At 55.8% G+C, this 27,852-nt stretch overlaps 2 protein-coding genes across 3 annotated transcripts; both read left to right on the forward strand.

The window, feature by feature from the left end:
* Positions 1 to 33: 33 nt before the first annotated feature.
* On the forward strand, positions 34 to 24,711 carry STARD3 (StAR related lipid transfer domain containing 3). 2 transcript variants are annotated; one of them, XM_061391661.1, is made up of 15 exons: positions 34 to 176; positions 12,835 to 13,113; positions 18,545 to 18,622; positions 18,978 to 19,055; positions 19,183 to 19,236; positions 19,637 to 19,754; positions 19,957 to 20,055; positions 20,283 to 20,338; positions 20,707 to 20,799; positions 21,470 to 21,532; positions 21,702 to 21,797; positions 22,164 to 22,243; positions 22,329 to 22,433; positions 23,459 to 23,552; positions 23,959 to 24,711. In XM_061391661.1, exons 2-15 carry the CDS (start codon positions 12,886 to 12,888, stop codon positions 24,061 to 24,063), a joined length of 1,347 nt encoding a protein of 448 aa, XP_061247645.1. In that variant the 5' UTR covers positions 34 to 176; positions 12,835 to 12,885; the 3' UTR covers positions 24,064 to 24,711. The 2 variants fall into 2 exon arrangements, with proteins under 2 accessions (XP_061247645.1, XP_061247646.1); XM_061391662.1 differs by lacking the exon at positions 34 to 176 and adding an exon at positions 12,453 to 12,555.
* Positions 24,712 to 24,987: 276 nt separating this feature from the next.
* TCAP (titin-cap) lies at positions 24,988 to 27,603 on the forward strand. The gene is made up of 2 exons (XM_061391673.1): positions 24,988 to 26,523; positions 26,752 to 27,603. The coding sequence occupies exons 1-2, from the start codon at positions 26,414 to 26,416 to the stop codon at positions 27,140 to 27,142; spliced, it is 501 nt and encodes a 166-aa protein (XP_061247657.1). The 5' UTR covers positions 24,988 to 26,413; the 3' UTR covers positions 27,143 to 27,603.
* Positions 27,604 to 27,852: the final 249 nt, after the last annotated feature.

Genomic DNA, 27,852 nt, shown 5'->3' on the forward strand with positions numbered 1-27,852 from the left:
TGAGGGGAAGGGGCGGGGCTGCAGTCCTACGCACGTCCCGGATCGCTCTCGGGGGCGGACTCAGTGGCGGAAGTGGCGTCGGGAGGTCTCTTTCCGCTCGGAGGCGCTGCTGGGGCGGTGGAGTCAGATTGCGGTTGCGGGTAGGAAGAGCTGGGGTCGTGGCTGACATGGAGCAGGTGGGTCCGCAAGAGGTCACTGGGACCAGGTGGTGGTACAAGGGCTACGTCTTGCCAGCGGATCCCGTCTCCCTAGCGGGTGTCCGTTCGTGGTTCCGTCCGACCCTTCCCACACCCCCTGCTCCCCACGTTCCGCCCCCTTCCTCAGCTCCGCCCCCTTCCTCAGCTCCACCCCGCGCGAGGTTAAGGGGTCTCCTGCGCTGACAGTCCGCGGCCCCACCCACTCGAAAGAGTCCGGGAAGGGCGTCCCGGATCGCCCTCCATAGCTTTTCTTTTCACTGTGAGGGGGTGGTGTCTGGGTATTAAGAGCAAGAACTGGATATGGGGAGGTGTCAGGGTTAAGAAGGCAATGGCACCCCACTCCAGTACTCTTGCCTGGAAAATCCCATGGATGGAGGAGCCTGGTAGGCTGCAGTCCATGGGGTCGCTAAGAGTCGGACACGACTGAGCGACTTCACTTTCACTTTTCACTTTCATACATTGGAGAAAGAAATGGCAACCCACTCCAGTGTTCTTGCCTGGAGAATCCCAGGGATGGGGGAGCCTGGTGGGCTGCCGTCTATGGGGTCGTACAGAGTCGGACACGACTGAAGTGACTTAGCAGTAGCGGTAGCAGGGTTAAAAATGAGCAGGAAAATATCTGCAAGTTCCTGTAGGTCTCCGTCTCACTGTCATCCGGGCTCCCTCAAGTTCCTTGGAAAATGGCAGTGAATGACTTCTTAATGGACATCAGAAGGGCTCTTTGATATCTTTCTTGAGTTCTTAAAGGTGCATAACACCAGTGACACTAACTCGTAATTGATATAGTGGATATGTGCCCCTTCCCCCCGTTTTGGCTTCCTCCGTGTCAGCATCCCCTTATTTTCTTCCTACTCCTCTGACTGCAGAAGTACTGTTTCACAATCTCTTCTTGCCCAGCCCCTTATTCTGTACACTTAATCTGGATGGTCTCATCTACTCTCATGGTTTCAGCTTTGTGTCCGTTTGTGTTCAGTGGCTCAGTCGTGTGTAACTGTGACCTCTTGGACTGTAGTTCTCCAGGCTCCTCTGTCAATGGGGTTATCCCAGGAAGAATACTGGAGTGGGTTGCCATTTCCTCCTCCAAGGACTGAACCTGAGTGTCCTGCGGCTCCTGTATTGGCAGGTGGATTCTTCTTTACCACTGAGCCACCTGGGAAGCCTGGCTTCAACTTTAGAATACCAGAAAGGCACCCAGATCTCCAGCTTCAGCCAAGCCCCTCCCTGGAGCCTCAGGCTTGGCCATCCAGCTACCAGTTGGATGGCTCTACTTCAGCTGCCACTCAGTCTGTCTGAACTCAAATTTATCTTGTCCCCTGCAGATTCATTTGTTCTCAACTACCCCATCCTAGCCAGAAACCTGAGAATTATCTTATACTTCCTCTTTTTTCTCAGTTCTCATATCTAAGAGGTGACCTAGTCCAGTAACTTCCTAACATGCTTCGCACATGGTCCCATGCCTCTGACTCTGTTGTCAGCACCTTGTCGATATGTTTCTCATCAGGATGATTGCGGTGACTGAACTTCCAGTTCACGGCCGCCTGCAACCCAGTGTTCCAACTGTAACTCTTATGGTCCTTGAAAAAGATGTCTCATAATGTCACTTCCTTGCTTACAACCCTTGAATGGTTTCCCAGTGCCTATGGGAAAGGCTGAATCTTTAGCACAGATTACACGGCTCTCTCTCCTACCCTATGTGTACCCTGAGGTCCAATAATATGACATTGCAGGATGTGCTTGCCCACACCTTGCCATTTTGTGTCTCCATGGCTTTGCATGCACCAGCCCCACTGCCTAGAAAGTCCCTTTTCCTCTTATCTGCTGCCTGCCTTCTACTTGACCTTTAGTACTCTGCTCAGGCAGCATCACCTCTGGATCACCGCCCCTGCCCAAGGCTAAATATTGTCCCATCTGAGTCCCTGCAGCACCCTGTCCATAATAGCCTGATGATGAAGGATACAGACTCATGAACTGGACTTCCTGGGTCCCAGGACTATCTTATGATATTGATGAAGGCAGAGCTTCAGTTTCGTTTGGCAAATGGAGATAGTTCTGTGCCTATTTGGTACAGTTATCGTGGATTAAATGAAATAGTGTATGTTTAGGGCTTAAAACGGTGAGCACAGGCATGCTCAGTAAATCAGTGTTAACTATTATTACTGTTTACATAAGAAGGATAAAGAACAGTGATTCTGATTTTTAATTTTATCAACTTTTTGAGAATAGTTGATGTGGCTTCTCATTCTGTCTCAGAGCTGCAAAGCCTGACTCTCTGTCAGTAAATAAAATGCTGGGGTAGAGAGCATTAGGGGCAGGATCTGGGTGAGGATTCAAAATAGTAGAAGACCTAGATCCCATGTCATTCTGCTCAGGAAATGAGTCTGGAAATGGATAAATGTTAGAGGCCAGGCTGGTGGCTCAGAGGTTAAAGTGTCTGCCTCCAATGCGGGAGACCGGAGTTTGATCCCTGGGTTGGGAAGATCCCCTGGAGAAGGAAATGGCAACCCGCTCCAGTACTCTTGCCTGGAGAATCCCACGGACGGAGGAGCCTGGTAGGCTACAGTCCACAGGGTTGCAAAGAGTCAGACACGACTGAACGACTTCACTTTCACTTTCAAGCATGAGTTCTAGAGAAATGTACACAGAACTCTGGGAACCCAAGGAAGAAAAAGGCCAAGAGTAACTTCCCAGAGAAGCTGACAGTTAGGGGCCCTCGGTGAGAGAATGAGTACCAGCAGGAGGCAGAGACCAGGGTGGGCTCAGAGAAAGGAAAGCTATATCCTCCAGTTGGAGAGATCCTTCAGGGGAGGGGGCTGAGGTGGGCATGAGGGCAGATTCCTTTCTTCACCTGGCTGCGAAGAAGTATCCCCTCAGGTTAGGAGCCTGCAGAGACCATGCCCTGGGGAGGTCTGGAGGCTTGGTACCCATGTTTGGGGGCAGGGCCCTAGGGGTAAGGTCAGCACGCATGCCTGTGGGCTGGGCCTGTGTTTTAAACCAGATTCTGGGCTTCTGTTCAAGCCCGGAGTGCCCATCTTCCTTGCCTCCGGCTGATAGATGCAGAGGCCTGGGTCAGATGGCTCCTCCTCCCTGTGGCTTTCCTGACCTCCCCCACTCTGGCCTGGGTCAGATGCTCCTTTCTCTGGGAGCCCACAGTCCTTTGTTCACCCCACCCTGAAAGTGCTGATCGCAGCGTGGCACTGTGCCTTTATCTGTCAGCCTCCCTTCCCAGACGTGGACCCCCTGAGTGAATATCCCCAGCCAACACAGTGGCTGGCACGCTGTAGGCTCTCAGTTTACCTGCTGTGGGAAACCGAGCTCTCCGACACTCGGACTTGTTTGGGGGAAAGGGTGTGGGTGAGACCAAAAATTGTGTACATTTGACAGCTCACACTTGTTGCATTCAACGACAGAGGTTGTTGGCCCCGTTTTACAGACAGAGAAGCTGAGATTTGGGAGGTGAGGTCAGGTTCACTCAGCAGGAACTGTCTTCTGACTCCAGGTCTACAACCATGTCCCAGAAACTGCCCTGGGCTCCCAGTCCCCAAAGGGACAGCTGCCGCATCAGTGGGACGAGGGACAAGGGAGGTATACCATCCTGCCTGTTGTATGTTCCTCTGAGCTTTTTCTGCCTGGGAAGGGGCTGGTCAGGGCCAGTGCTGGGAGGAGTCTGTTCTGAACCACCCCCGCCCCTGCAGGGCCCTTCTGTCACCTAGGCTCATAGGACTGAGATTGCCCTGGAAGATGGACCAGCCCTTTCCAAACTGACCTTGAGAACTCAACCTCATTAGTCCTGTTTTATCCAACAGCACCGATGGGGCCTGACTCACCAGCCCTTGAGTAGGCTGGGGTCATAGAGTCACAGAGCTGGGGACATCTCTGACATTTAATAGGGCCTGGCGTGTGGAGGGAGCTGAAGGGCTGAGTCAATCTCAGTTTGATAGGATTTTCCAGTAAGTGAAAGTGAAAGAAAGAAAATGAAAGTGAAGTCGCTCAGTTGTGTCTGACTCTTTGTGACCCCATGGACTGTAGCCCACCAGGCTCCTCTGTCCATGGGATTTTCCAGGCAAGAGTCCTGGAGTAGGTAGCCTTTCCCTTCTCCAGGGGATCTTCCCAACCCAGGGATCAAACCTAGGTCTCCCGCATTGCAGGTGGATTCTTTACTAACTGAGTCACAAGGAAAGCCTGTAAACTGTACTTCAGAACCTCCTGGGGCTAGGGCAGTGTGGGAGCGTTCCGTGATGAATACAGTTTCTGTTTTGGCTTGACTGGGCCCTGTTCACTTCCTCAGAAGGAAAAGGGAAAGAGCCTGGCTTGGCCTCTGAGATCTTACTTGTCACTGCTGCTGTGTCCTGGGTTCTTTAGGGGCATAGTTCCCTGCTTCTCCAGGGAACTTCCCAAGCCATCTGGGTGGGGCACAGTAGAGACTAGGAAGCCAGCTGTGCTGAGGCTGATGGCATAGGTCACCGATCCCTGAACTACAGGAGAGCCTAATATGTAACATCCTGGGTCAGCTCCCTGAGATCAGGGCCCATCCTACCATCCAGCAGTACTGATGGACCCTCAGTTTGGGCAGAGTGCCGTGCTGCATGTGCCTGGCCCAGGGCCCTGCCTCTAACACTGTTCCCGTGGCCGCTGATAGTAGTCATGCTGCTGCTGCTGCGAAGTCGCTTCAGTCGTGTCCAACTCTGTGCGACCCCATAGACGGCAGCCCAGCAGGCTCCCCGTCCCTGGGATTCTCCAGGCAAGAACACTGGAGTGGGCTGCCATTTCCTTCTCCAATGCAGGAAAGTGCAAAGTGAGAGTGAAGTCGCTCAGTCGTGTCCGAGTCTTAGCGACCCCGTGGACTGCAGCCCACCAGGCTCCTCCATCCATGGGATTTTCCAGGCAAGAGTACTGGAGTGGGGTGCCATTAATTAAGCACAGTCACATTGCAGCTGTTGTTTCTAATTCTTTCAATAGCTCTGTGATGTGGACACTCTACCATCCCTGTTTTACAGATGAGAAGACTGAGTTTCAGAGAGACTCAAAGGCCCACGGAGTAAAAAAGAATGGCCTTTGGCTTTTGACTCCAGGTCTCCTGACCAACCCCCAAATCTATGCACTTTCCCTTATTCCAGGGTGATCCATAGGCCAGTGAACCTACTTGACATGTGCATGACCTGAGCCTCAAGGGCTCGAGGAGAGATGAGTTTGAGGCTAAAGTCTAGGGGTGGGGATTGAAGTGCTGAGCCAGGGTCCCGAGATCTGGGCTTGGGGAAGCCTGAGCTGAGAGTGAGGTTTGTCCAGGAGGCAACTTTTGAACTGGTCTCTAAAGACTTAAGAGTTCCTCCCAAGGGAACTGGAGGTAAGAAGGGAGACCCAACTGGCCATGGTGTATCCTGGGAACAGCCAGTGGCTCGAGAGTATTGGGGGAGGCGTGTCAATCCCATCACAAGAGCGGAGTGGTGGGGACCCTCGCTATCCTAGGGATTTAAACCTGCACCCAGGCCTTTCCCTGTGAGTCTGGGTTCAGAGAAGAGGAGGGGAGCAGTCACCCTGCTTGAGGCTGCGTGGGAAACCAGTCCTCCCCCTTGCCTGCTGGTGGAGGAAGGGCCCAGGCTCTGGGTAACACGAGACTCCAATGAGGGTGGAGTCCAGTTCAGCAGAGGCTGGTTTGGTGGGGCCGCTCCTCCAGGATTGGGTGTGAGTGTGTGCAGGAGCACCTGTACATGTGATGCTGCGGTCGTTCAGCACACTTCTTCAATATTTGCTGTGAGACTGGTGCCGGAACCAGATATGCAGCCGTGAGCAGGCAGGGTGTCCCTGATCCGGTGGGAGAAGACAGGCAGGAAGCAGATCAGTAAACATATAATGTCTCCGGTGAAGAAGGAAGCAGGGTGAGGGGATGCAGGCTGGGGCTGAATAGAGGGTTCAGGGAAGGCCTCTCCAGAGAGAGGGAACATTGCAGAGACCAAGGGGAGGAAATCCGGACACGACAGCAGGAGCAAGGGTCCTGGGGTAGGAGCATGCTGGATGTGTCCACAGGGCAGTGTGGCTGGAGCAGAAGGCACCAGGGGAGGAGGAGGCTTGTAGGCCAGGACCGGGACTTTGGCCTTTACTGTGGGGGAGCTGAGGCTGTTGGAAGTTTGGGATGTCGAGGAGGTGCAGCCTGACATTTACTGTGGTCCCTCTGTCTGCCGTATTGAAACAGACTTGGGACCAGGGCAAGGAGGCAGTCAGGAAGCTGTAGTAAATGTGAGATCGTGGCTCAGGCAGGGTGCTGTTAGTGGTGAGCAGTGGCGGATACTGGCTGGACTTGGAAGGATTTGTTCATGGTTCGGATGTGGAGGGGAAGGTGCTGAGCTCTCTACAGGCTCTGGCTATTAAACTCTTTGGGGTCTTTTGACACCTCGCTCCCCACAGGGCCTGAAGGTGGCCACATTTAGGTTTAGCCCAGCACTAGGGGAAGCCCACGTGCCCCTGGGATCAACTCCGCCCTGTCCAGGCTGTGGGCAGGCCTCTCCAAGCTTCAGTCTTGTCACCTCTACAGCTTCTGGCAACGGATGCCAGGAGTGAAGGAGAGGATGTCTGCAGGGGGCCGGCGGGGCCACTGCCAGCCCGGATTGCTTTCTTCTGGCCCGTCTGGATCATGCACAGGCCTGTTTGGTCTGCTGTCCTCCTTCCCTGAGCCAGCTTCCTCCCAGGCTGGCCAGTGGCAGAACACAACCCGAGGCCAGCCTCTTCTGCACACAGAGCCTCTGTCTGCTGCCCGTCTGTGGATTCTCCATGAACCTGGGCATCAGCAGAGTCTCAATCCAGAGCAACCCCAGCCCTGGCCTGAAGCCATCCCACAGAGGCTGTCAGAACTCGAGACTGTTTCCGCCTAAGATGATACAGGGGTCATGTTAGCTAACCCTTCCACAGCAGTCACTCTTTTTTGGGGACTGTTCTGGGTCCTTATGTGTAAAAAGTTGCCTAAACCTTGTAATACCTCTAAGAAGCAGATACTACCATTACCCCGTTTTATAGAGAAGAAAATCGAGGCACAGAGAGGTTCAGTGACTAGTAAGGTGGGAATCCGGGCTTCCCCGGTGGCTCAGTGGTAAAGAACCCACCTGCAATGCAGGAGTCACAGGAGACCTAGGTTCAATTCCTCGGTGGGGACGATCCCCTGGAGGAGGATGTGACAACCTACTCCGGTATTCTTGCCTGGAGAATCCCATGGACAGGGGAGCGTGACATGCTGCAGTCCGCAGGGTCACAAAGAGTTGGACATGACTGAAGCGACAGCACGCTCGTGCATACAAGGTGGGAATCCAGGGTGGGGCACGTGTTTTGAGCCCACGTCTACTGCCCCCTTGGCCTGGGGAGAGGCTTTGGAGATGCCGTACTGCTCTGAGGTGAGAATCGTTTTTCGACATAGATGGGGTGTTCGTCTGCTCGGGGTCACAGAGCCTAGCTGGTGGAGGGAGCTCTATCTGGAACTTGTGTAGGTTGGCCTGACATTCCGTGGGAAGCTGGGCAGAGGAGAAGGGGAGAGGCCCACAGAGGCGGCGGTGGCGGCCATGGCTCCTGTCTATGCAGCCCTTACTCTGTGACATCAGGGGCTGTTCTCCGTGCTCTCCATGCACAGCTGTCTCCTCTGATCCACTAGGCGCCCCAGGGTCAATACAGGTATCCCCCAGTCCCCGTTTCCAGGTGCAGCCTCGGAGTCTTGCCAAGTGAGTGACAGACATAGGCGCATTGCAGACTTGCTTTGGTCAGGAAATGTCAGCCAGAGACTGGCAGAGAGATGGTTGGAGCCTCCAGCCCAGGGTGTGACTGAGGCCTGGGAAGAGCCCTGTCTGTGCCCCAGCCACCTAAGAACTGGAAATGGAGCCCTGGGGGAGGTTGGGGGGTCAGGCACCAGTGGGAAGAGGTAGCATCAGAGGTCAGTCCGGGCTTCCCCCCAGAGCCTGTGCAGGGAGCCAGGACACCCCCCGCCCACCTCCCCAGGAGCACACGCTTGCCTGGAGCCTCTGTAACTTGGCCCATAGCTCACACAAAGGAGGAAGCCTGGGCTGAAGCCTTGGACAGCTTACTCTGGGTCATCTGGCACGTGAACTGTGGAGCTCAGATTTGAACTCAGGCCTTTGGGGGCAGTTTATTACACATCACTGTTGTGTGTAAGCCCCCACCCCCCCACACCGCACACCTCTCACCTGAATGGCCTTGCCCACCCGCTTGCTCCATCTCCACCCTCACCGGCCAAACACCAGCCATCCTTCCCCTAACACTTCTCTAAATGCCTGTGGGGCAGCAATCATTGGTAGCAATCACAGATGGGAGATGCTGCCTTTTATTGTGGGAAAGCATGCACAGCATAACATTTGCCATTTTAGCCACTTTTAAGTGGACAGTTCTGTGGCACTAAGTATATTATCATTCCCCTTATTTAATGCAACTGAAGAAGCTGATTCTCAGAATGTTCTGTTTGCCCCAGTCGCAAGACTGGTGAGGGTGGACCGAGAGTCAAACCCCGGCCTCAGAGGTACCAGCTGCCTGCTGTCGTCTGCTGAGTGGGGACCCACCCGAAAGCTTCTGCTGCCCCCGGGCTAGCGTTTCCTGGGGCCAGTCAGAGAAGGCCTGGAAGTGGGCGTGAGGGGCCCCCAGAGCTTTCCCTGTGCCCAGAGACCTGCCTGGCCTCCTCCTCCCGACCCCTCTTACCCTTCTGACCCAGGATGAGAAAAACCACCAGTCCCCGCCCCCCCCCCACCACCCCACTCTCTCCAAGCAGCTGAGCTTCCACAAGCACGTCAGGTGTCACGTCTGCAGTCGGCCCAGGCCGACTTCTTCACGCCACACGTGCTGCTCCCCTCCTGACACCTCTGAAGGTGCTGGGGAGGGGCTGGTGACGGCAGGCGGTGGGCTTGGCAGGGGGACGCTGCTCCCAGGGGGCTGGGTGGCAGCCCTGCTGCCCCCAGCCTCCTGACGCTTGTTCCTGCCTCCCCTGTCGGGAGGGTGGAGGCCAGTCCGCCCTGCTGGCAGCTGCCTCCATCCTCCCGGGCCAGTGTTCTGGGGACTGTTGAGAGCAGTTCTAGGCCAAGGTGGTTTTCATATCTGGAGCTGGCAAGTGGTCTCACGGAACTCAAAACTTTTCAACGTCATCTGAATTGAGTTTTTCAAACCACACCCATGGAGGTTCCTCAGGGTGACCCCGGATGGAGTTTGAGGGAAGGCTGACTTGTGGGGCTCTCTGTGGCCACATCCTATGGCAGGACCTATACAGTCCTGTTTTTATCCATTTTATTTATCTGCTGTCTGCACTGCGAAGCTTGCGGCATCTTAGTTCCCCAGCCAGGGACTGAACGTGCACCCTTGGCCGTGAAGGTCTTAACCCCTGAACCATCAGGGGATTCCCAGTTTTTATCTGTTTTCTTTTTTTTTAATTAATTTATTTTTTAATTTAAGGATAATTGCTTTACAGAATTCTGTTGGTTTCTGCCAAACATTAACATTTATTTTTTTTAATTAAAAAATCATTTTATTTTAAATTGGAGGATAATTACAATATTTTGGTGGTTCCTACTATACATCAGTATGGACCAGATGTATAAACGCGTCCCCTGCCTCTTAAACCTCCCTTCCACCTCCCTCCCCACCCTACCCCTCTGGGATGTCAGGAGCACCAGCCCTCGCTGCATCGCACAGCAAGCTCCCACTGGCTGGCTGTTTTGTATGTGGTCGTGTGTACTACTGCTCTCTTTTAGCACTGCTCTCTCAAGTCATCCCAGCCTCTTCCTCCCCTGCTGTGATTATGAGTCTGTTCTTTATGTTTGCATCTCCTTTGCTGCCCTGCAAATATATCTGTTTTATATATTGAGATCCTAGGTAAGGTTTTTTGGTTGATGTTAAGTTTCTCTTAAAAGGGTTTTTTTTTTTTTTTAACGGACCTTTTTCCTGGAGGTTCAAGAGGGAAGGGACATATGTATACCTATGGCTGATTCATGTTGATGTTTGACAGAAAACAGCATAATTCTGTAAAGCAATTATCCTTCAATTAAAAAATAAATACATTTTTTTTTAAAAAAATGGACCGTTCTCCCAGATAGGGAAATGGAGGCTTGCTAAGAAGGACTTGCCCAAAGTTTTTCAGGTCAGATGGCTGCCCCTGAACTCATTCACCTCTTCCAGCTCTTGCTTATTTGGATGCTGAGTTTCTTTCACGGAGGAGGGTGACGCAGAACCTTGCTCTCTCTGACTGTTGGCCGGAAGCCCTCACCCCTGCTGCAGAGCCCCCTGTGCTTGGCTCCCTCACCTGCCGCACCCCCCGCATTGGCAGCTCTCTCGGGCTCCCCCAGCACCTCTGCTCTCGGCCCCCCTCTGTGTCTCTCACTTCCACATGGTCGTCTGGGTGTGTGAGTGTCAGTGCTGTTGTACGCCAAGTGTGTCTCACACCCAAGCTGCTGCCACCCAGGTCCTGTCCCCAGAAGGGGAGGGAGAAGGCCAGGGGGCAAGACTAGACAGACCCTGGAGCAGACAGGGAGTGGGGAAGCCACAGCACCCTGCAGTGAGACGGGGAATGGGGAGAAGGTGAAGGCAGGTAGGAAAGGAGAGAGAGACACATAAGAGAAAACCAGAGAGAGAGTAATCTGATGGGGGTGGAGAGACAGTCGCAGATGGGAGAGAAGTGGAGAGGAAGACCCAGAGAGGGGGCGGAATAAAGACAGACGTGGGAGGGGGTACAGAGACACTTCCAAAGAATGGTGAAGAGGTAGCTTGTGAGAGAGACAGGAGAGAGGAGAGATGGAGACAGGTCTGGCAGAAGACGAGCAGGCTATTAGAGACAAGGAAATGTCACCCGCCCTGGGGCTGCGGCTGTGTCATAGTGAGGGATGCTGAGCGTAGAGTCTGACACCAGATCTGGCTGATAAATGTTGGGGGGTCCCATTGCCAGCAGCCTCTTCTGGCCCCCTCTTCTGGCCGCCACCTTCCAGAGCTGGTCCAGCTTTCCTCCAGATGAGCTTAGCATGGACACCCTGAAAGAGTAGTAGAGGCTGGTGCTTCTGCTGAGAACAGTCAGTCCTGACTGTTGGGTTGGCACAGAGGTAGAGGGATGGGTGAGCCGGCTTGCTCAGAAACCGTGCTGGCCACAGAATGGGGGCTTGTTTTCGACTTAGTAGCTGAAGCATGGAAGAGACCAGACAGCAAATGTGTGGAGGGGATGGACGGCTATGGTGAGGGGACCAGTTAGATCTTGGCCTTCCCAGAATCAAGCACAAAGACCCAGGGCTCCCCTTCCAGTGGCGCCCAGACCTGCCCCCTGGTTCTGCATGTGAGAAGACTCAGGGAGACTCTTCATGGGCTCCCAGAGACTCAGGCCCCACCATGCTGCTTCAGCTCCCCTCTGCTCTAGCCTAAACCTTTCCTTCCCCAGCCTGGGGGACAGGGCCTCTGAGGGTCCCTGCCAGCAGATTGGTAGAGCAAGGACCATAGGCCTGGGGGCTGCTCAGCAGGGAGGGAGCGCCCCACTGCCCACTTTGTCTCTCGGGTTTATGAGGATTTCATCCTCATGGTCACATGGGCAGATAAGGCATGGATGGTCACATCCATTCACCTCCTGGAGCCTCGGCTGTCTTGTGTGAGGAATAGGAGGAACCATTCTGCCCTGTGTGGACATGGAACGCAGTGAGATTACCGGAGAAGGTGAAACCCGGTAAATTCACTGGGACTGGGGAAGGAGGGTGCGAGGCTCTGAGGAGAGGGCCTTGGAGCTGCCAGTTGAAGGACTGGGGAGATCTGGGTGTAAGGCCCCCAAGGCAGGACCAGGCTGCCACTTAAAGGGACCTAGAAGGCCAGGGTGGCCATCATAGTGAGATGATGGGGCCCCATCTTGCGAGGACCACCATGAGGAGGGTGTATTATCCTCAGACCAGAGGGGAGCCCTTGGAGGGTTGTGAACAGGGAATGGCAGGATCTGATTCACGTTCTGAAAAGCTTTTTCTGGCTGTCTAGAGGTGGTTGCTGTGGGTGGGGGTAGAGAAAGCCTGGAGACGCGCCCACCCATTAGGAGCAGGAGAGAGCTGGTTGGGCCTGAGGCGGGGGTGGCGGAGAGAAGGGACCAAGATTTCATCCCACCATCCCTCCGGGGCTGGCCTGCGCAGAGACACTGCTCTAGGAAGTCCCTCCCAGTTGCCATGGATCAGGGGGTGGGAGGGTAGGGCTGGCTGCTGGGAGGGAATGTGGCTTTGTGCTTGGAAAACAAAGAACAGAGCTTGGGGCTGACTTCTCCTGGGGGTGGGACCGACCCAGAGGCTGCTGACAGGCCCAGAGGCTGAACTACAGGGCAGGGCTTGGCAGGAACAGGCTGTGGCCCCAGGGAGGACCCAGGAGGCCCCCAAGGGTGACCATGGGGCTGCAGGATTTTGCCTGGGGTGGGGGGGGGGTGAAGAAGCAGGACAGAGGGAGAAGGATGCTCAGACCCCTCCAGCCTGGAAGTCAGGCCGCAGAGGAAAATGAGGCAGAGAGGGCCCTGGGCCACAGAGTTAGGCGGAGGGTGGAGGGCAGATGTGTTTGGAAACAAATCGGGGTCCTAGGGCTGCGTTTGAAAGGACGAAGGAGGTTTCCGAGTGTTCCTGGACCCTGACACCAGGACCTGACCAGCCACCCTGCCTCCCTGCAGCCCTGCTGCTGAGGCCCAGCCCAACCTGGCTGGAGGTGGGGGCCCGCCAGGATGAGCAAGCTGTCCGGGGACCTGCTGGCCCGCGACCTGGAGCGCAGCCTGCCGGCCGTGGCCTCCCTGGGCTCGTCGCTATCCCACAGCCAGAGCCTCTCCTCTCACCTCCTCCCACCGCCGCTGTCGGAGAAGCGCCGGGCCATCTCCGACGTCCGCCGCACCTTCTGTCTGTTCGTCACCTTCGACCTGCTCTTCATCTCCCTGCTCTGGATCATTGAGCTGAACGTGAGTGGGGCGAGGCTCGGGGCACAGGTCAGGTTGGGGGAGGGGTATTGCCCGGGCCTCAGAGGGTTGCATCTGGGGGTGTGTTGATTTCCGGGTAAAATGAAGAATGAGACTAGAAGAATAGCTGTTCTCATCTTCCAGAGAGAGAAACACAGAGACGTTAAGCTGCTTATCCAAGGTCTCTCCGCAAGTGTGTGAAGAAGGCAGGGTCTGAACCCAGAACTCACACCTTTGCACCACACTGGCCCCTAGTGGACACTCTTGAGAAAGGAGGCGGGATCCCAGAGGGCTCTGGTGGAGCTATCAGAGCCTTGTCTTCTTTCTGCTCTACTTTGCTCTCTGGCTTAGTTCATTCATTCATTCAGCAAACATTTCTGAGTCCCGGCTGTGTCCCAGGTGCTGTGCCGAAAGCAGAGGGAACAGTGGGTGGCAATCTGTAAAGACTCCCAGTGACGCCCAGCTTTCCTTCCCCACCTTGGGCATTCTTCCAGTGTCCCCAGTTTTGGCCTCTTGGTTTTGGTGAGATTCCACCTAATGGTTTAGAGACAGAGCTGCCTGTCAGGGTGGAGTCTGCCCACCCCCCACCCCTGCCATGCAGTGCTTGGCCAGCTGGCGGTGGAACCTAATCTCCGGGTGCTGACAGGGCAGAGCAGGACCTGATGCAGAGGCAGGAGCATGTAACCAGGGCATCCTGGGCTTGGTCCCCTGTCCCAGCTTCTGCTCTATAGCAACTGTGTGAGCTCAGCGAGGGACTCAGCCTCTCTGAGCCTCCCCTTGTTCTCCTTGTGCAAAGTGGGTCAGAGTTCTGGATGGCAGGTGTCCTTCCTCCAGGTCTCAGGCCCAGTCAGTTCAGTCACTCAGTCGTGTTCGACTCTTTGTGACCCCATGGACTGCAGCACGCCAGGCTTCCCTGTCCATCACCAACTCCCGGAGCTTACTCAAACTCATGTCCATAGAGTCGGTGATGCCATCCAATCACCTTATCCTCTGTCGTCCCCTTCTCCTCCTGCCTTCAGTCTTTCCCAGCATCAGGGTCTTTTCCAATCAGTCAGTTCTTCACATCAGATGGCCAAAGTATTGGACTTTCAGCTTCAGCATCAGTCCTTCCAATGACTATTCTGGACTGATTTCCTTTAGGATGGACTGGTTGGATCTCCTTGCAGTCCAAGGGACTCTCAAGAGTCTTCTCCAACACCACAGTTCAAAAGCATCAATTCTTTGGCGCTTAGCTTTCTTTATAGTCCAACTCTCACATCCATACATGACCACTGGAAAAACCATAGCCTTGACTAGATGGACCTTTGTCGACAAAGTAATGTCTCTGCTTCTTAATATGCTGTCTAGGTTGGTCATAGCTTTTCTTCCAAGAAGCAAGCGTCTTTTAATTTCGTGGCTGCAGTCACCATCTGCAGTGACTTTGAAGCTCAAAAAAATAAAGTCTCCAACTGTTCCCATTGTTTCCCCATCTATTTGCCATGAAGTGATGGGACCGGATGCCATGATCTTAGTTTTCTGAATGTTGACTTTTAAGCCAACTTTTTCACTCTCCTCTTTCAGTTTCATCAAGAGGCTCTTTGGTTCTTTGCTTTCTGCCATAAGGGTGGTATCATCTGCATATCTGAGGTTATTGATATTTCTCCCAGCAATCTTGATTCCAGCTTGTGCTTCATCCAGCCCAGCATTTCTCATGATGTACTCTGCATGTAAGTTAAATAAGCAGGGTGACAATATATAGCCTCGACGTACTCCTTTCCCTATTTGGAACCAGTCTGTTGTTCCATGTCCAATTCTAACTGTTGCTTCTTGACCTGCATACAGATTTCTCAAGAGGTAGGTAAGGTGGTCTGGTATTCCCATCTCTTTAAGAATTTTCCACAGTTTGTTGTGATCTACACAGTCAAAGGCTTTGGCATAGTCAATAAAGCAGATGTTTTTCTGGCGCTCTCTTGCTTTTTCGATGGATGCCAACAGATGTTGGCAATTTAATCTCTGGTTCCTCTGCCTTTTCTAAATCCAGGTTGAGCATCTGAAATTTCACAGTGGAAGCCTGGCTTGGAGAATTTTCAGCATTACTTTGCTAGCATGTGAGATGAGTGCAATTGTGTGGTGGTTTGAGCATTCTTTGGCATTGCCTTTCTTTGGGATTGGAATAAAAACTGACCTTTTCCAGTCCTGTGGCCACTGCTGAGTTTTCCAAATTTGCTGGCATATTGAGTGCAGCACTTTCACAGCATCATCTTTCAGGATTTGAAATAGCTCAACTGGAATCCCATCACCTCCACTAGCTTTGTTCATAGTGATGCTACGTAAGGCCCTTAGGCCTTTGCATGCCAGGATGCCTGTCTCTAGGTGAGTGATCACACCATTGTGATTATCTGGGTCGTGAAGATCTTTTTTATGTAGTTTTGTGTATTCTTGCCACCTCTTCTTAATATCTTCTGCTTCTGTTAGGTCCATACTGTTTCTGTCTTTTACTGTGCCCATCTTTGCATGAAGTATTTCCTTGGTATCTCTAGTTTTCTGGAAGAGATCTCTAGTTTTCTTGAAGAGATCTCTAGTCTTTCCCACTCTTGTTTTCCTCTATTTCTTTGCATTGATCCCTGAGGAGGGCTTTCTTATCTCTCCTTGCTATTCTCTGGAACTCTGCATTCAAATGGGTGTATCTTTCTTTTTCTCCTTTGCCTTTTGTGTCTTTTCTTTTCACAGCTATTTGTAAGACCTCCTCAGACAACCATTTTGCCTTTTTGCATTTCTTTTTCTTGGGGATGGTCTTGATCACTGCCTCCTGTCACAAACCTGTCACAAACCCTCTCAAGCTCAGGGGTCAGGAAAACAATGACTGTTGTTACAAAGGAGGAGCTTAGAGAAGGAGCTGGTTTAGGGGTGAAGTTTGATTCTGGGTATGTTGAGCTGGAAGGCAAGGCAAGGCTTTGAGGGTGATGCTCCTCTGTGCACAGAGGTGAGCTGGCACCTTCAGCGAGAAGGAGCCACAGCCACGGGGGACCTTACAGACCATCTTACTGATGAGACGGCTGAAGCTCAGCGAGGTTCATGGTCATTTGAAGAGTTTCTGAGGTCTTAAACTTTATTCCTTTGGACAATCCCCTTGGGCTTCCCTGGTGGCTCAGGCGGTAAAGGATCTGTCTGCAGTGGAGGAGACCCAGATTTGATCCCTGGGTTGGGAAGATCCCCTGAAGAACAGAATGGCAACACACTCCAGTATTCTTGTTTGGAGAATCCCATGGACACAGGAGCCTAGCAGGATACAGTCCATGGGGTCGCAAAGAATCAGACACGACTGAGCAACTAACACTTTCACTTTCCAGTGTGAAAGCAGGCACTAAAATTCACCCACATCCTTCATTAAATGTATATATAATATTTTCTTGACAGAAAAGAGCTGAAAAAATGTTTGGCAATTTTACTTTGGAACCTATATGGCTATACTGGCTGTAATAGCTCAACAGTTGTCATGCAGACTTGAAAATGCTCGTGGAGTGAGAAAATCTAATCTCCAAATTATTTTCAGATTTGACAAAAAGTTTCAGAACACTGAATTTAACAGTTCAGAGAATTAACATCATGTTTCTCTTGGTGGACAATTAAAATTTTATTAATTTTTCAATTTTGCCATTTTCATACTTTGAAACGTATGCATTTTTAGTTTTTTTAAAATATTTATTTACTTAGTTTGACTTATTATTTACTTACTTGGGGAAGAAAATGGCAACCCACTCCAGTATTCTTGCCCGGAGAATTCCATGGACAGAGGAGCCTGGTGGGCTGCGGTCCATGGGGTCACAGAGTCGGACACGACTGAGCACACAGCGCCTATTTGACTGGGTCTTAGTTGTGGCACATGGGATCTAGTTTCTTGACCAGGGATTGAACCTAGGCCCCCTGCATTAGGAGCACAGAGTCTTAGCCACTGGTCCTTAAGGATCACCTTACTGATGAGAGAGCTGAGGATCAGCGAGGTTCAGGGTCATTTAAAGAGTTTCTGAGGTCTTAAACCTTCTTTGGATGATCCCCTTGGGCTTCCCTGGTAGCTTCACCAGGTGGACCACCAGGGAAGTCCCTATTTTTAGTTTTCTAACAGACTGCATGTTGCCCAGTGTATGCAAGGACCCTGACCAGGCTGTAAGACCGGCGCCAAGATCTTGCAGCCAGAGCTGGCAAAACAAGGGCAGGAACTCTACTGTCCTGAGTCCTGATGCCGGTGGGTATGCAGGCAAGGGAGAGTTATCTGTAAAGAGGAAAACCATGGAAGAGAGAGCTCTGTGGACAGAGCTGGAGCTCTGCTGGCACCCCACCTGCAGCTCTGACTCTGGAGCCCAAGAGGGCGTAGTCTGAGGAGTAAGAGGAGGATCAGGCTGGGGTGGGTTGTGATGTCAGCAAGGCGTTTGACTCCATGGGGTGCAGAGTGGTCTTGAGGCTGAGGCATTTGATGGGGATGCACCAGGGCTCGAGACTCAGTGAGGGGCTGTCCAGATGGCTGGCTTTTGCCCTGAGCATCAGAATCGCTCAGGAGCTTTACAGCCATTCCAGATGCTCGGCTCACCCCGAGATTCAGACCCAGCGTCTCAACATCTGTATCTTTAACACCTCACTCCCCTCCACAACCCCAATTCAGATCATCTTCCAGAAATCACAAGCCCTAATCTAGGTAATCGTGAAGGGTCTTCCCCTTCAGGGCTCCCAAACTCCATCCCCCAGAGTCCCCTTGTGCCCCTCTTCTCTGGAGGCTAGCACCCCACCTGCAGAGGCACAAGCCTGCCACCCCATTCCACCTGAGGCATCAGGCTGCAGTCTAGCTTTCAGTGGGCATCCGGACTCCTTACTCCCCAGCCAGGCTCTCAGGGATCCCATTGAAAATGTGGGTGGCTAGGGCAAGGGCAGAGGCAAGGACCAGTCTGCTTACTCTGCATGCCATCCTCTCTAGCAGCTTGATGGATTTTGCCCATTAAGTACAAACCTAATCAATCGATTTGCCACCTGGGGCTCCGTCTGACACCACTGCCCACCCTTGGTCCCCGTCACCCCAGATGGATGCTTGGCTGGAAGATGGAGCACCGCAGTGGTGGGAGGGAGAGGAAATCATGGGAGAGGCTGGCTCCCAGCTCGCTGTCTGCCAGCATAGTGCCTGCATAGGGCCCATCACCTCCCAAGGCCCTCCAGGCTTGCCCCTTCCTAGGCAGTGTGCTCACGAGTGTCAGGAGGCTCAGCTCTGCCTGTCTGGACTGCCTGGATCCTTAGAGGAACAGTCTCAGCGCTGGGGTCTCAGGCCCCTGGCTGAGCTCGCCTGGTGCCTCGGGGCTTCTCAGGTGGTAGCTGAGCATTTACAGCCTCTCCTCCAGGTTCCACCTGCCCCCTCTGGGAGGACGAAGGGCAGCCCTGGGGACTTGGTCCTACCCACCTCTCTCTCTTCCAGACCAACACAGGCATCCAGAAGAACCTGGAGCAGGAGATCATCAACTACAGATTTAAAACTTCCTTCTTTGACATCTTTGTGAGTGGCCTTGGAGATCCTGCGGGCAGAGAGGGAGCAGGGACAGGGTTCTTTGGCTGGATTTTCTTCTTCCTGCAGCATGCATCCTAATCTGATCAGGGAGCCCTCTGTATTCAAGCCTGTTCCCAAATGAGGCCCTGCTTTCAGAGAGCCCCAAGTGGGAGGGGAAGACAAGACCCCCGTCCAAGGAGGTCACATGTAATCCCCAAAGAAGCACTGACCTGGCCTCGGCCATTCCCTGCTGGGGCGTGCACACTGCGTGGGGAGCCTGGGGGAGCAGCCTGGAGGGGCGGCCAGCCTTCGGCCGGGGTGGGGCCCATGGCTGCCTGTGACAGCTCCCCCACTCCCCTGCCAGGTCCTGGCCTTCTTCCGCTTCTCCGGACTGCTCCTGGGCTATGCCGTGCTGCGGCTCCGGCACTGGTGGGTGATTGCGGTAAGATGCCACTTTCCTGGCAGCTCTCGGGCCCTGGCTGGGCTGGCTCATGGGGTGGGATGGAGGAGGACTTACTCCCCAGGCTCCGTCTTCGCTCTGTCTGTCTCTCTCTCCCTCCCCTGGACAGGTCACCACGCTGGTGTCCAGTGCATTCCTCATCGTCAAGGTCATCCTCTCTGAGGTCAGTGGCTCGGGGTCTGGCTGGTCTGGTGGGCATCTGGCCTGCGGGATGGGCTCATCCCAAGAAGGGACTGCTTCTCTGACTTTGGGTTTCTGTCCCTGTTGTCAGGGTTGGGTGAGGAGGATTCCTGTCCTTGGCTTTTTCTAAGGGGTCAGCTTCACTGGCTTTGCCCACTTGCCCTGCTGAAACCCTAAGAACAGAAAGTTCCTCCTCCAGGCTGACCTTAGTGTATCATGCTGTAGAATTCATTAATCCCTCCATCTCAGAGGCATGTGCCACAGGGGGGGCCCAAGCAGCTGGTACCAGGAGTGGGGTGTAGGCCAGAGTCAGCAGCCCCGGGGTGGGGCTCTGGGTCTGGGGTGGCCCCCGGCTGTGGAGCTCAGCCCCCTCCACTCTGCAGCTGCTCAGCAAAGGGGCCTTCGGCTACTTGCTCCCCATCGTCTCCTTTGTCCTCGCCTGGCTGGAGACCTGGTTCCTTGACTTCAAAGTCCTACCTCAGGAGGCTGAGGAGGAGCGATGTGAGTGCTGGGGGGTGAGGGGATGCAGCGAGGGTCACCCCCACCCAAGAGAGGAGAGTTTCTGGCATGAGGGCCAGTTCTGAGCTCTCTTGCCAACTCTGCCTCCAAGAGCCTTAAAGAGAGCCTGGGCCGGGGGACCCTAGGCTGCCAAGGCATGATTGTCCTTGGTCTGGGACGATGGCTGCCCACGTCTGCCCCCCAGGGTACCTTGCCGCCCAGGCTGCTGTCGCCCGAGGACCCCTACTCTTCTCCGGCGCTCTATCTGAGGGCCAGTTCTATTCACCCCCAGAATCCTTTGCAGGTGAGGGTTGGTGGGTGGGGGAACTACCTCCAGGGAGGGGCTTTATGAGGAGCAGGATGGCTGGGTCTGTCCTTTCTCGTCCTCTGTCAGCTCCTTGGAGAAGGCGAGCAGCCCTCTCCCACACACAGTCTTATCCCCCACACACCATTGCACTTGTACCCCAATCCCTCACCCCCACCCCTTCTCCCCACCTCTTCCTGTTGTCCTCCGTGCTTGTTTTTCTGCAGGGTCTGACAATGAATCCGATGATGAAATTGTTGGGAAGAAAAGCTTCTCTGCCCAGGTATTTGGCTGCCTACCCCTACCTGGGGTGGGCACCCCAGAGAGGAGCCAGCACTGGGCTCGGCCAGCTGGGCAGGGGCTTCCCAGAGGAGGGCAGACCTTAGGCAGCCTGAAGGCCTGTCAGTGTCCATCTGAGTGTCTGGCTCACTGTCAGTCAGGCCCAGTGGTCTCCTTCCTGCCTGGGCCCTGGGGTAACAACCACAGCACCTGGTCCCCGGGAGTCAGCGGGCGCAGGAGACCAGCCCAAACCCTGCATCTGGACATCCAGCTGAATCAGGCCTTTGAAAGAGATGTGTAGAGTGTCTAGAGAAAGACCCAGAGGGGTGCAGCTGCCAGGCTGACCACTTCCTGCCTCCCCTCCCTGGCCAGGAACGGGAGTACGTCCTTCAGGGGAAGGAGGCCATGGCGGTGGTGGACCAGATCTTGGCCCAAGAAGAGAACTGGAAGTTTGAGAAGAATAACGTAAGAAAGTTTTCTCCCACGGGACCCTGAGAGTTGGCTTGTAGGGAGTTTTCCCTCCCTTTTCTGAGGCCTGAGAAAGAAGCCCAAAGACTGCACGGGTTGGAACCCTATTTCTGCCCAGGGATGGGGGCTGGGCCCTGGGGTCAGCCCCTTGGCCTGGATTGGACGTTTCTAGCGCCCCTCCCCTGCTCACCGCCCCCCCCCCGCCCCGCCCCGCCCCGACCCCGCCCCTGCCGCTCTGCCGCCTCAGCTCCATCTTTGAAGGGGAAGCCAGGCTTCTGTGCTGTGTCCGGTGTTTTGTTTCATGACCAAAACAATATTATCTAGAAAGATGGCAGAGAGCTTGGAAAACAGGGGGAAAACATCCCCGTCCCTTTCTCTGGCCAGTTCCCCTGGCAGCCTCGGCGGCTTGGAGAGACAGGCCTTCGTGGTTGCAGCTGCAGCTGTGCTCCTGCCTTTTAACTTGATATCAAAAGCCTTTCTCTCCTCATGGCAGGACATTTGTCAGAACCACTGTTTTTTAATGGTTGCTCAGATATCCCCCAGATTCCTAAAGTTTTCTCCTCTGAGCTGTTAAAATCTTGCCCTGCCCGTCACCCATTCCTGCTCTCAACCCGGCCCTCTTCTACCCTCCACTCACCTCCCTGGTGCCCTTCTGTCCCTGCCATAGGAATATGGGGACACTGTGTACACCATCGAGATTCCCTTTCACGGCAAGACCTTCATTCTGAAGGTGGGTGATGGAAAGAGTGCTCTGGAGCTTCTTGCTCTGCCTGGGACTCCATCCAGGAAGGGCCTGGTGGTGTGGGGACCCTCCGGCAGATTTCTCCCACCCAACAGGAAAGGGCTGGTGTGCCCAAGTACATCTGGCACCATCCAGCCCTCTGCCCACCCCGCCCCAGACCTTCCTGCCCTGCCCCGCGGAGCTGGTGTACCAGGAGGTAATCCTACAGCCTGAGAGGATGGTGCTATGGAACAAGACGGTGACCGCCTGCCAGGTGAGCTGAGCCAGCGGTCCAAGCCTGGCACCCCTCAGGGCAGAGCCATCAGGCAGGTGAGGGCGTGATCCAGTGTGAACAGTGAACCCCCTGGGGACCCGGGTCGCATCACTGAACTACTCTGGGCCTCAGCTTCCCCATCTGTAAAATGGGGATGGTGGTAATAGTTTCCTCCAAGAGAGGGTCTGGAAGATGGAAGAACAAAATGCTCAGAGTGCTGGGTCCAGCACCCATGAATGGAAGTGGCTCCTAATTACGGGGCCTGAGCAGAGAGCCGGCTGACCTGGGGGCTTTCCTGAGATGCTGGGCCCATCCTCGGGGTTTTCCTGGGGTGGCTGCACCTTATGTCTGCCCTGACGCCCACAGATCCTACAGCGAGTAGAGGACAACACCCTCATCTCCTATGATGTGTCTTCAGGGGCCGCAGGTGGCGTGGTCTCCCCCAGGTGAGCCCCCCTACCCGCCCCCTCAGGCAGGCCTCCTGCCCTTGGGCCTTCTACACACCCCCCTCATCTAATCATCCCCCTCCAGGGATTTTGTGAATGTCCGACGCATCGAGCGGCGCCGAGACCGATACCTGTCCGCGGGCATCGCCACCACGCACTGCGCCAAGCCCCCGACGCACAAATACGTCAGGTGAGCTGAACCTTGCCTGGAGTCATGCGCACTGGCTCCTCCCCTCGTGGCCGTGAGAACAGGGCAGGACTGGTGTGTACAGCTGGGCACTTTGTCCTGCTGAGGTCGCCTTCCTGTCCCCGGTCCCACTGTCCCTACTCCTGCTTATCTGGGACCACCACCAGGCTCAGGGGAGCTCCAGGGTAGACCGAGGGTGGCGATGAATAGGGACCAGTCGGGAAGGGGGCTGGGAGCCATGAGGTGGCTGGTCTAGGGGACCGGCACAGCAGGAGGCTCTGTGTTCTGAAGCATCACCTTCCTGCCTTTCATCCCCTTCTCCCTGTCCCTTGGCCTTGCGTTACCCTCATGGTGCTTGGAGGTACCCAAAGGAAGAAGCTTGAGTCCTCTGCTGTCTGTTTCACGGCCTCCTCCAGCCCCCTTGCTCTCTAGTCCTAGCGCTGTGGGTGGCCTCCTCCCAGATCCTCGACACTTCCCCTTCTGTCTTGGGGTTCCTCAGAGAGCGCTGTTCTTTGCGTGTCAGCCCGGGGCTCTGGTCTCACCACCACCACAGTGTTTGCTGGGTGATGGGCAAGCTCGTTTCCCCTCCTGACGCCAGCTCCCTTATCTATGGAGGCAGGGGAGCTGATGGGATGGGAATCCTACCGCTCAGGCCTGTGGCCTCCCAAGAAGGCGCCCCCTCGTGGAGCCCCGCGGCTCTGCACTGCTCCCAGAGCTGGGCCCCGTGAGAAGTGCTCACCCCCGCACTACCGGAGTCCCTGGACAGACTAGATGAGAGCTGGAAGGTGGTACACGCCCTGCCCCTGGGGCTGTGCAAACATCGACCGGCTGTTGAAGGAGGATTTGAGCACCCCATGGCAGGTGGGGTGGGGGGCTGTATCCTGTGGCCTCTGGGACACCCGTTCTGGCCCTGCTCAGACCAGCAGCTCCCTTCCCCCTTCCACCCCAGTCCAAGGTGGGTCAGGGCAGAGCGGAAATCAGGGGTTTCGCCTGGCTCCAAGGTCCCCTACCAGTGCATCTCTCCTCAGGGGAGAGAATGGTCCTGGGGGCTTCATCGTGCTCAAGTCGGCCAGTAATCCCCGAGTCTGCACCTTCATCTGGATCCTTAATACAGATCTCAAGGTGGGCATGCTGGGGCTCCGAGGCAGGCTCTGCGGAGTGGAGGGGACTGTGCTGTGTGACCTTGGGCGTCCCTGCTCCCGGCTTCCCTGCTCTCCGCCTCCTTTCTTCCTCTGAAACTGGGGGCAGGGTCCAGATGGTCTTCTCGCCCTGAGGCCCTGTGCCTCCCCTCTTTACCTCTGACTCCTGAGGCCTGAGGAAGGGTGGCTGGCTGCCAGCCCACCCCCTCCCGGGTCTATTTGTGTGACTCATGCCAAGACCGGGGTACGGCATGTTCTTCCTGCCAGGGGTGGGGGAGAGGGCGGCCTTGGCTACATGCCAGAGTTGCACCTGCATTTGGGCACCAGTTGTTGAGGGGGAGTCCCTGCTGAGGGCCGGCCTTCCTGGAACTTCTCCTTGCCTCCCCCAGGGCCGCCTGCCCCGGTACCTCATCCACCAGAGCCTCGCAGCCACCATGTTCGAATTTGCCTTCCACCTGCGGCAGCGCATTGGAGAGCTGGGTGCCCGGGCATAAGGGTGCCTCCTCACCACCCTGCGGGCCAGGGTCCTGTTGCCACGGCCTCCAGAGCCAGAGAGGGGCACCGCTTGGGCTTCCCACTGCCCACTGAGGACCTGGCCTCAGCAGTGGGGAGGGGGGAGCTTCCTCCACAGCAGCGCTATGACCTGAGCTCCCGCCCTACACCGAGCTTCACTGCGCCTGGGGGCGGCCATGGCCGGCTGAGGGCTCAAGCGCTGGGACTCTGCTGCTGCGCCAAATGGGTCTTTCCTGCCAACGGTTCCACGGCCTCCCTGCCTCTGGGAGGAGGAGACCCGCTGTCCCCTACCTGGCCTGGGGCAGGGTCTTTAACCGGAGCCACGGACTCAGCGGGAGAGGACCCTGGCCAGGACCAAAGTTAGGGCAGCTCATCACCAGTGTGAAGGTGTGGGAGCTCCTCTCTCATCATGGTTTTTTAGGATTATTTAAAGGGTCTGGGACCTTTCTCCACTTGCACTTCCACTTGTAGGGGTGTGGGTGGCAGGTGGGGGTGGTGGGCACTGGCAGGGAGCCTGCCCCTCCCAGGCTGTCTCCAGGTTGCTGCCCTCCACCCCCACCCCCCAGTGCCTCCTTGGGGACCTTTGTAATTTGAGCCAATTAAAAACAGGAACTCAAAAAAAAAAAAAAGCCCCTGCAGCCTGGCCTCTTGAGAGTGAAAAAAAAAGGGCAGCACGCAGGGCCTAGGGGAAGGAACCCTGCTTCAGCCTACACATGACCCACCCTCCCAGAGCCAGAATAGAGCCAGCTGGGGACCCAGTTCTCGAACCGCCCCCCCGCCCCGTTCAGCTGGTCAGATAAGTGCTCAGAGAAAGATTCCCTGCCTCCCGGCCAGGTCTCCTGCTAAGGAAGGTTAGATTAAGGTCTCCAGCCCAGGATGGGGAGGCGGGAGGTGGGGGAGACCTGGAAAGACCCCGAGTAGGCCTCAGCTGATCCTGGGGTCTGCACGTTTGTCGGGGAGGAGCCTGGAGGCGAGGCCTGGGCTTCTGGGTCACTGAGGCACCTCTGGGCTCTGCTCACCTCCTCTCTCTGCCCATCACACTTGGGACCACTGGGAAATGGCCCTCCTTCCCTCCCTGCAGGCTTCCTGAGGGGCTGACTTGCTTAGACTCAGGGGTGGGGGTGTTGCCTCTTGGGCCCGGCTAGGCATGTGACCCCCGGCAGGTCTGCCTGCCTGAGCCTCCATTTCCTACTTTGCTAAAGCTGTGTAAGATGAAAGGCGCCAAGGATTGGGTGTAGTGCTCAGTAATCAAGAGGGGGCCCACCGGCCTGCCTGCTAGGGTCTCATCACAGCCTCTGTCCCTGGCTTTCCTGGTGCCCTTGCTTTGTCCACTCAGTGACACCCCTGCTGCTCCTCCCCCGTGCCTTCCCCGTGTGCCAGCCTCCTGTTGCACGAGCTGCTGCTCTGGGGGCGGGGCTGTCCCTACAAGCCCTTCAACTGGCTTGCTCCCTGGGGACAGAGCCAGGCCCTGCCTGATGGCACCTTGGAGCTGGCAGCCCCCAGAGCTCTTCTGGTAAGGCCACTGTGAACAGAAAGTGAGGAAAATGAGGCCCAGAGGGGGTGGACGCTGCCCCCTACTCAGACAGCCTCATTATGGCTGATTTGGGGGCTGGAGCCAGAACTGGCTGCCACCCACTGGAACTGCTGGAGTCCCGTCTCACCCCAGATGAGTGAGGGGGTAGAGTCGGGGGGCCGCCTCCCCCCTCTTTCGTGTCCAGGATCCCAGGGGTGGAATTAACTTCCAGTGCCCCTGCTGGGGAGGTGGTTGGGAGCCAGGCCTTTGGGGGCAGACACCTGAGGAATGGCACTGTCCTTTTGGTGGAGGGGCATGGTCGGAGGCGTGACGTGCCCTTGAGCCCAGGCAGAGGAGAGCAGCGGGAACAGGACCTGACGGCCTGGTACAGCGCCCAGAGGAGGCCTTGGTTCCTACTGTTTCCCGCTCTGTTTACAGACAAGCCGCTGTCCTCCCTGGGCGAGGGGAAGGGGTGGGGCAGATGGCAAGTGCCAAGGTGGCATGAGGCTGGGCATGTGCCTGGTCACGGGTAGTATCTGAGGAGTGTCAGACACCTGGAGGTGTCACTCTGGGGACCCCTGCCCCCACTGGAGCATCTTGATCTCTTCAGAAGCTGACCTCTGACCTGGGGGCAGCCAGAATCTGGGTACCGCCCCCCCCAGCCCTGCCCTGGGCTCAGAGTCCCCCATCAGTGAGTCTTGGCTCTGCTTATAGCATCTGACGCCAGAGGGGCTGAAAATAGCCCCTGAAAGAGGGGGAGGAGGGGGCTATTTAAAGGGCCTGGGAAGAAGAGAGCCCAGAGGGAGTGAGCAGTCATCATGGCCACTTCAGAGCTGAGCTGCCTGGTGTCAGAGGAGAACTGTGAGCTGCGAGAGGCCTTCTGGGCTGAGTGGAAGGATCTGACGCTGTCCACAAGGCCTGAGGAGGGGTGAGTGCTGGCCAGTCAGGGGTCCCCCATCCTCTCAGAGCACCTTTCCTGAGACTCATGAGACCAGAGCACAAAGCCTGGGAGAGGTTTTGGGGGTGGGGGCCAGGAGAGTGCCTGCTGGGGAAAGTAGAGTTGCCCCTCCAGCAGCCCCAGGGAGCTCTGCTGCCCCGCTGGTGAGTGGCAGGCAGCAGCTCTCGGGTTCAGCGTCCCTTCGCTTCTCCTTCCCAGTTGCTCCCTTCATGAGGAGGATACCCAGCGGCATGAGACCTATCACCGGCAGGGGCAGTGCCAGGCGCTGGTGCAGCGTTCCCCCTGGCTGGTGATGCGGATGGGCATCCTCGGCCGTGGGCTGCAGGAGTACCAGCTGCCCTACCAGCGGGTGCTGCCTCTGCCCATCTTCACCCCCGCCAAGGTGGGCACCAAGGAGGAGCGCGAGGAGACCCCCATCCAGCTGCAGGAGCTGCTGGCACTGGAAACAGCCCTGGGAGGCCAGTGCGTGGACCGCCAGGATGTGGCCGAGATCACCAAGCAGCTGCCTCCCGTGGTGCCTGTCAGCAAGCCCGGCACCCTTCGTCGCTCCCTGTCTCGCTCCATGTCTCAGGAAGCACAGAGAGGCTGAGAGGGACCGTGACTCGGGCTCCACTGTGCCTGCCCTGGGCTGGGCCCTTCCTGGCTAGGACCATGGAGGGGAGCTGCTGGTCACGGATGCTTCGTAGTTTGCCCAGAGTTGGGGGCTAGGGGAGGAGGGAGCCAGAGGCCAGGATGCCTGGATCTCCTGAGTTCCCAGAGGGAGGGGAGCGGACAATGGGCACAAAAGGTGAAGAGCTGGGGGCCAGCACAGCCAAGTACCCCCAGTCCCAGGAGGAAGGGCAGAAGAAGCTGATGAGGGCAAGAGGCCCCTGAGAGGAGTGACCCCAGTCCAGATTTCAGCTTCAGAGAAGGGTGAAGAAAAACTGTAAGAGGATCTGGAGTGCTCTGGGAAGGAGACTGGAGGGAGGGGGACGTGAAGAGGGCAGAGGCAGGGTGGAGCCCCCAGCACCCTCTGTTAGTGCTGCAATAAACGCTCAATCACGTGCCAGAGTTTCGTCTCTTTCCTTGTGGTTGAGGGGCCCGCCCGTTGGTGTCCCCACCAATGCTCACTTCTGGGAACAGGCCCTGCATTTCAGCTAAATATGGCAGAATTGGTGGGTCACCCCACGCTTGAGGGGAGGGGCTGTAGGGACAGAGCTGTAAACAGGGTGGCTATCTGCCTAGTCCCCCTGACTGCCGTGAGCCCTGGCCTCTGCCTCTAGTCCTCTGGCACTGTGCAGTGCCCATGAGGCCAGTTGG

Source organism: Bos javanicus, chromosome 19 (assembly GCF_032452875.1).
Source record: "Bos javanicus breed banteng chromosome 19, ARS-OSU_banteng_1.0, whole genome shotgun sequence".
Classification (NCBI taxonomy): domain Eukaryota; kingdom Metazoa; phylum Chordata; class Mammalia; order Artiodactyla; family Bovidae; genus Bos; species Bos javanicus.

Coding starts and splice junctions, on each gene's coding strand:
- TCAP (XM_061391673.1), top strand. CDS start 26,414: ATGGCCACTTCAGAGCTGAGCTGCCTGGTGTCAGAGGAGAACTGTGAG. Junction 26,524..26,751: donor TCCACAAGGCCTGAGGAGGG/GTGAGTGCTGGC, acceptor TCTCCTTCCCAG/TTGCTCCCTTCATGAGGAGG.
- STARD3 (XM_061391661.1), top strand. CDS start 12,886: ATGAGCAAGCTGTCCGGGGACCTGCTGGCCCGCGACCTGGAGCGCAGC. Junction 18,623..18,977: donor CTTCCTTCTTTGACATCTTT/GTGAGTGGCCTT, acceptor CTCCCCTGCCAG/GTCCTGGCCTTCTTCCGCTT. Junction 19,755..19,956: donor GGAGGCTGAGGAGGAGCGAT/GTGAGTGCTGGG, acceptor TCTGCCCCCCAG/GGTACCTTGCCGCCCAGGCT.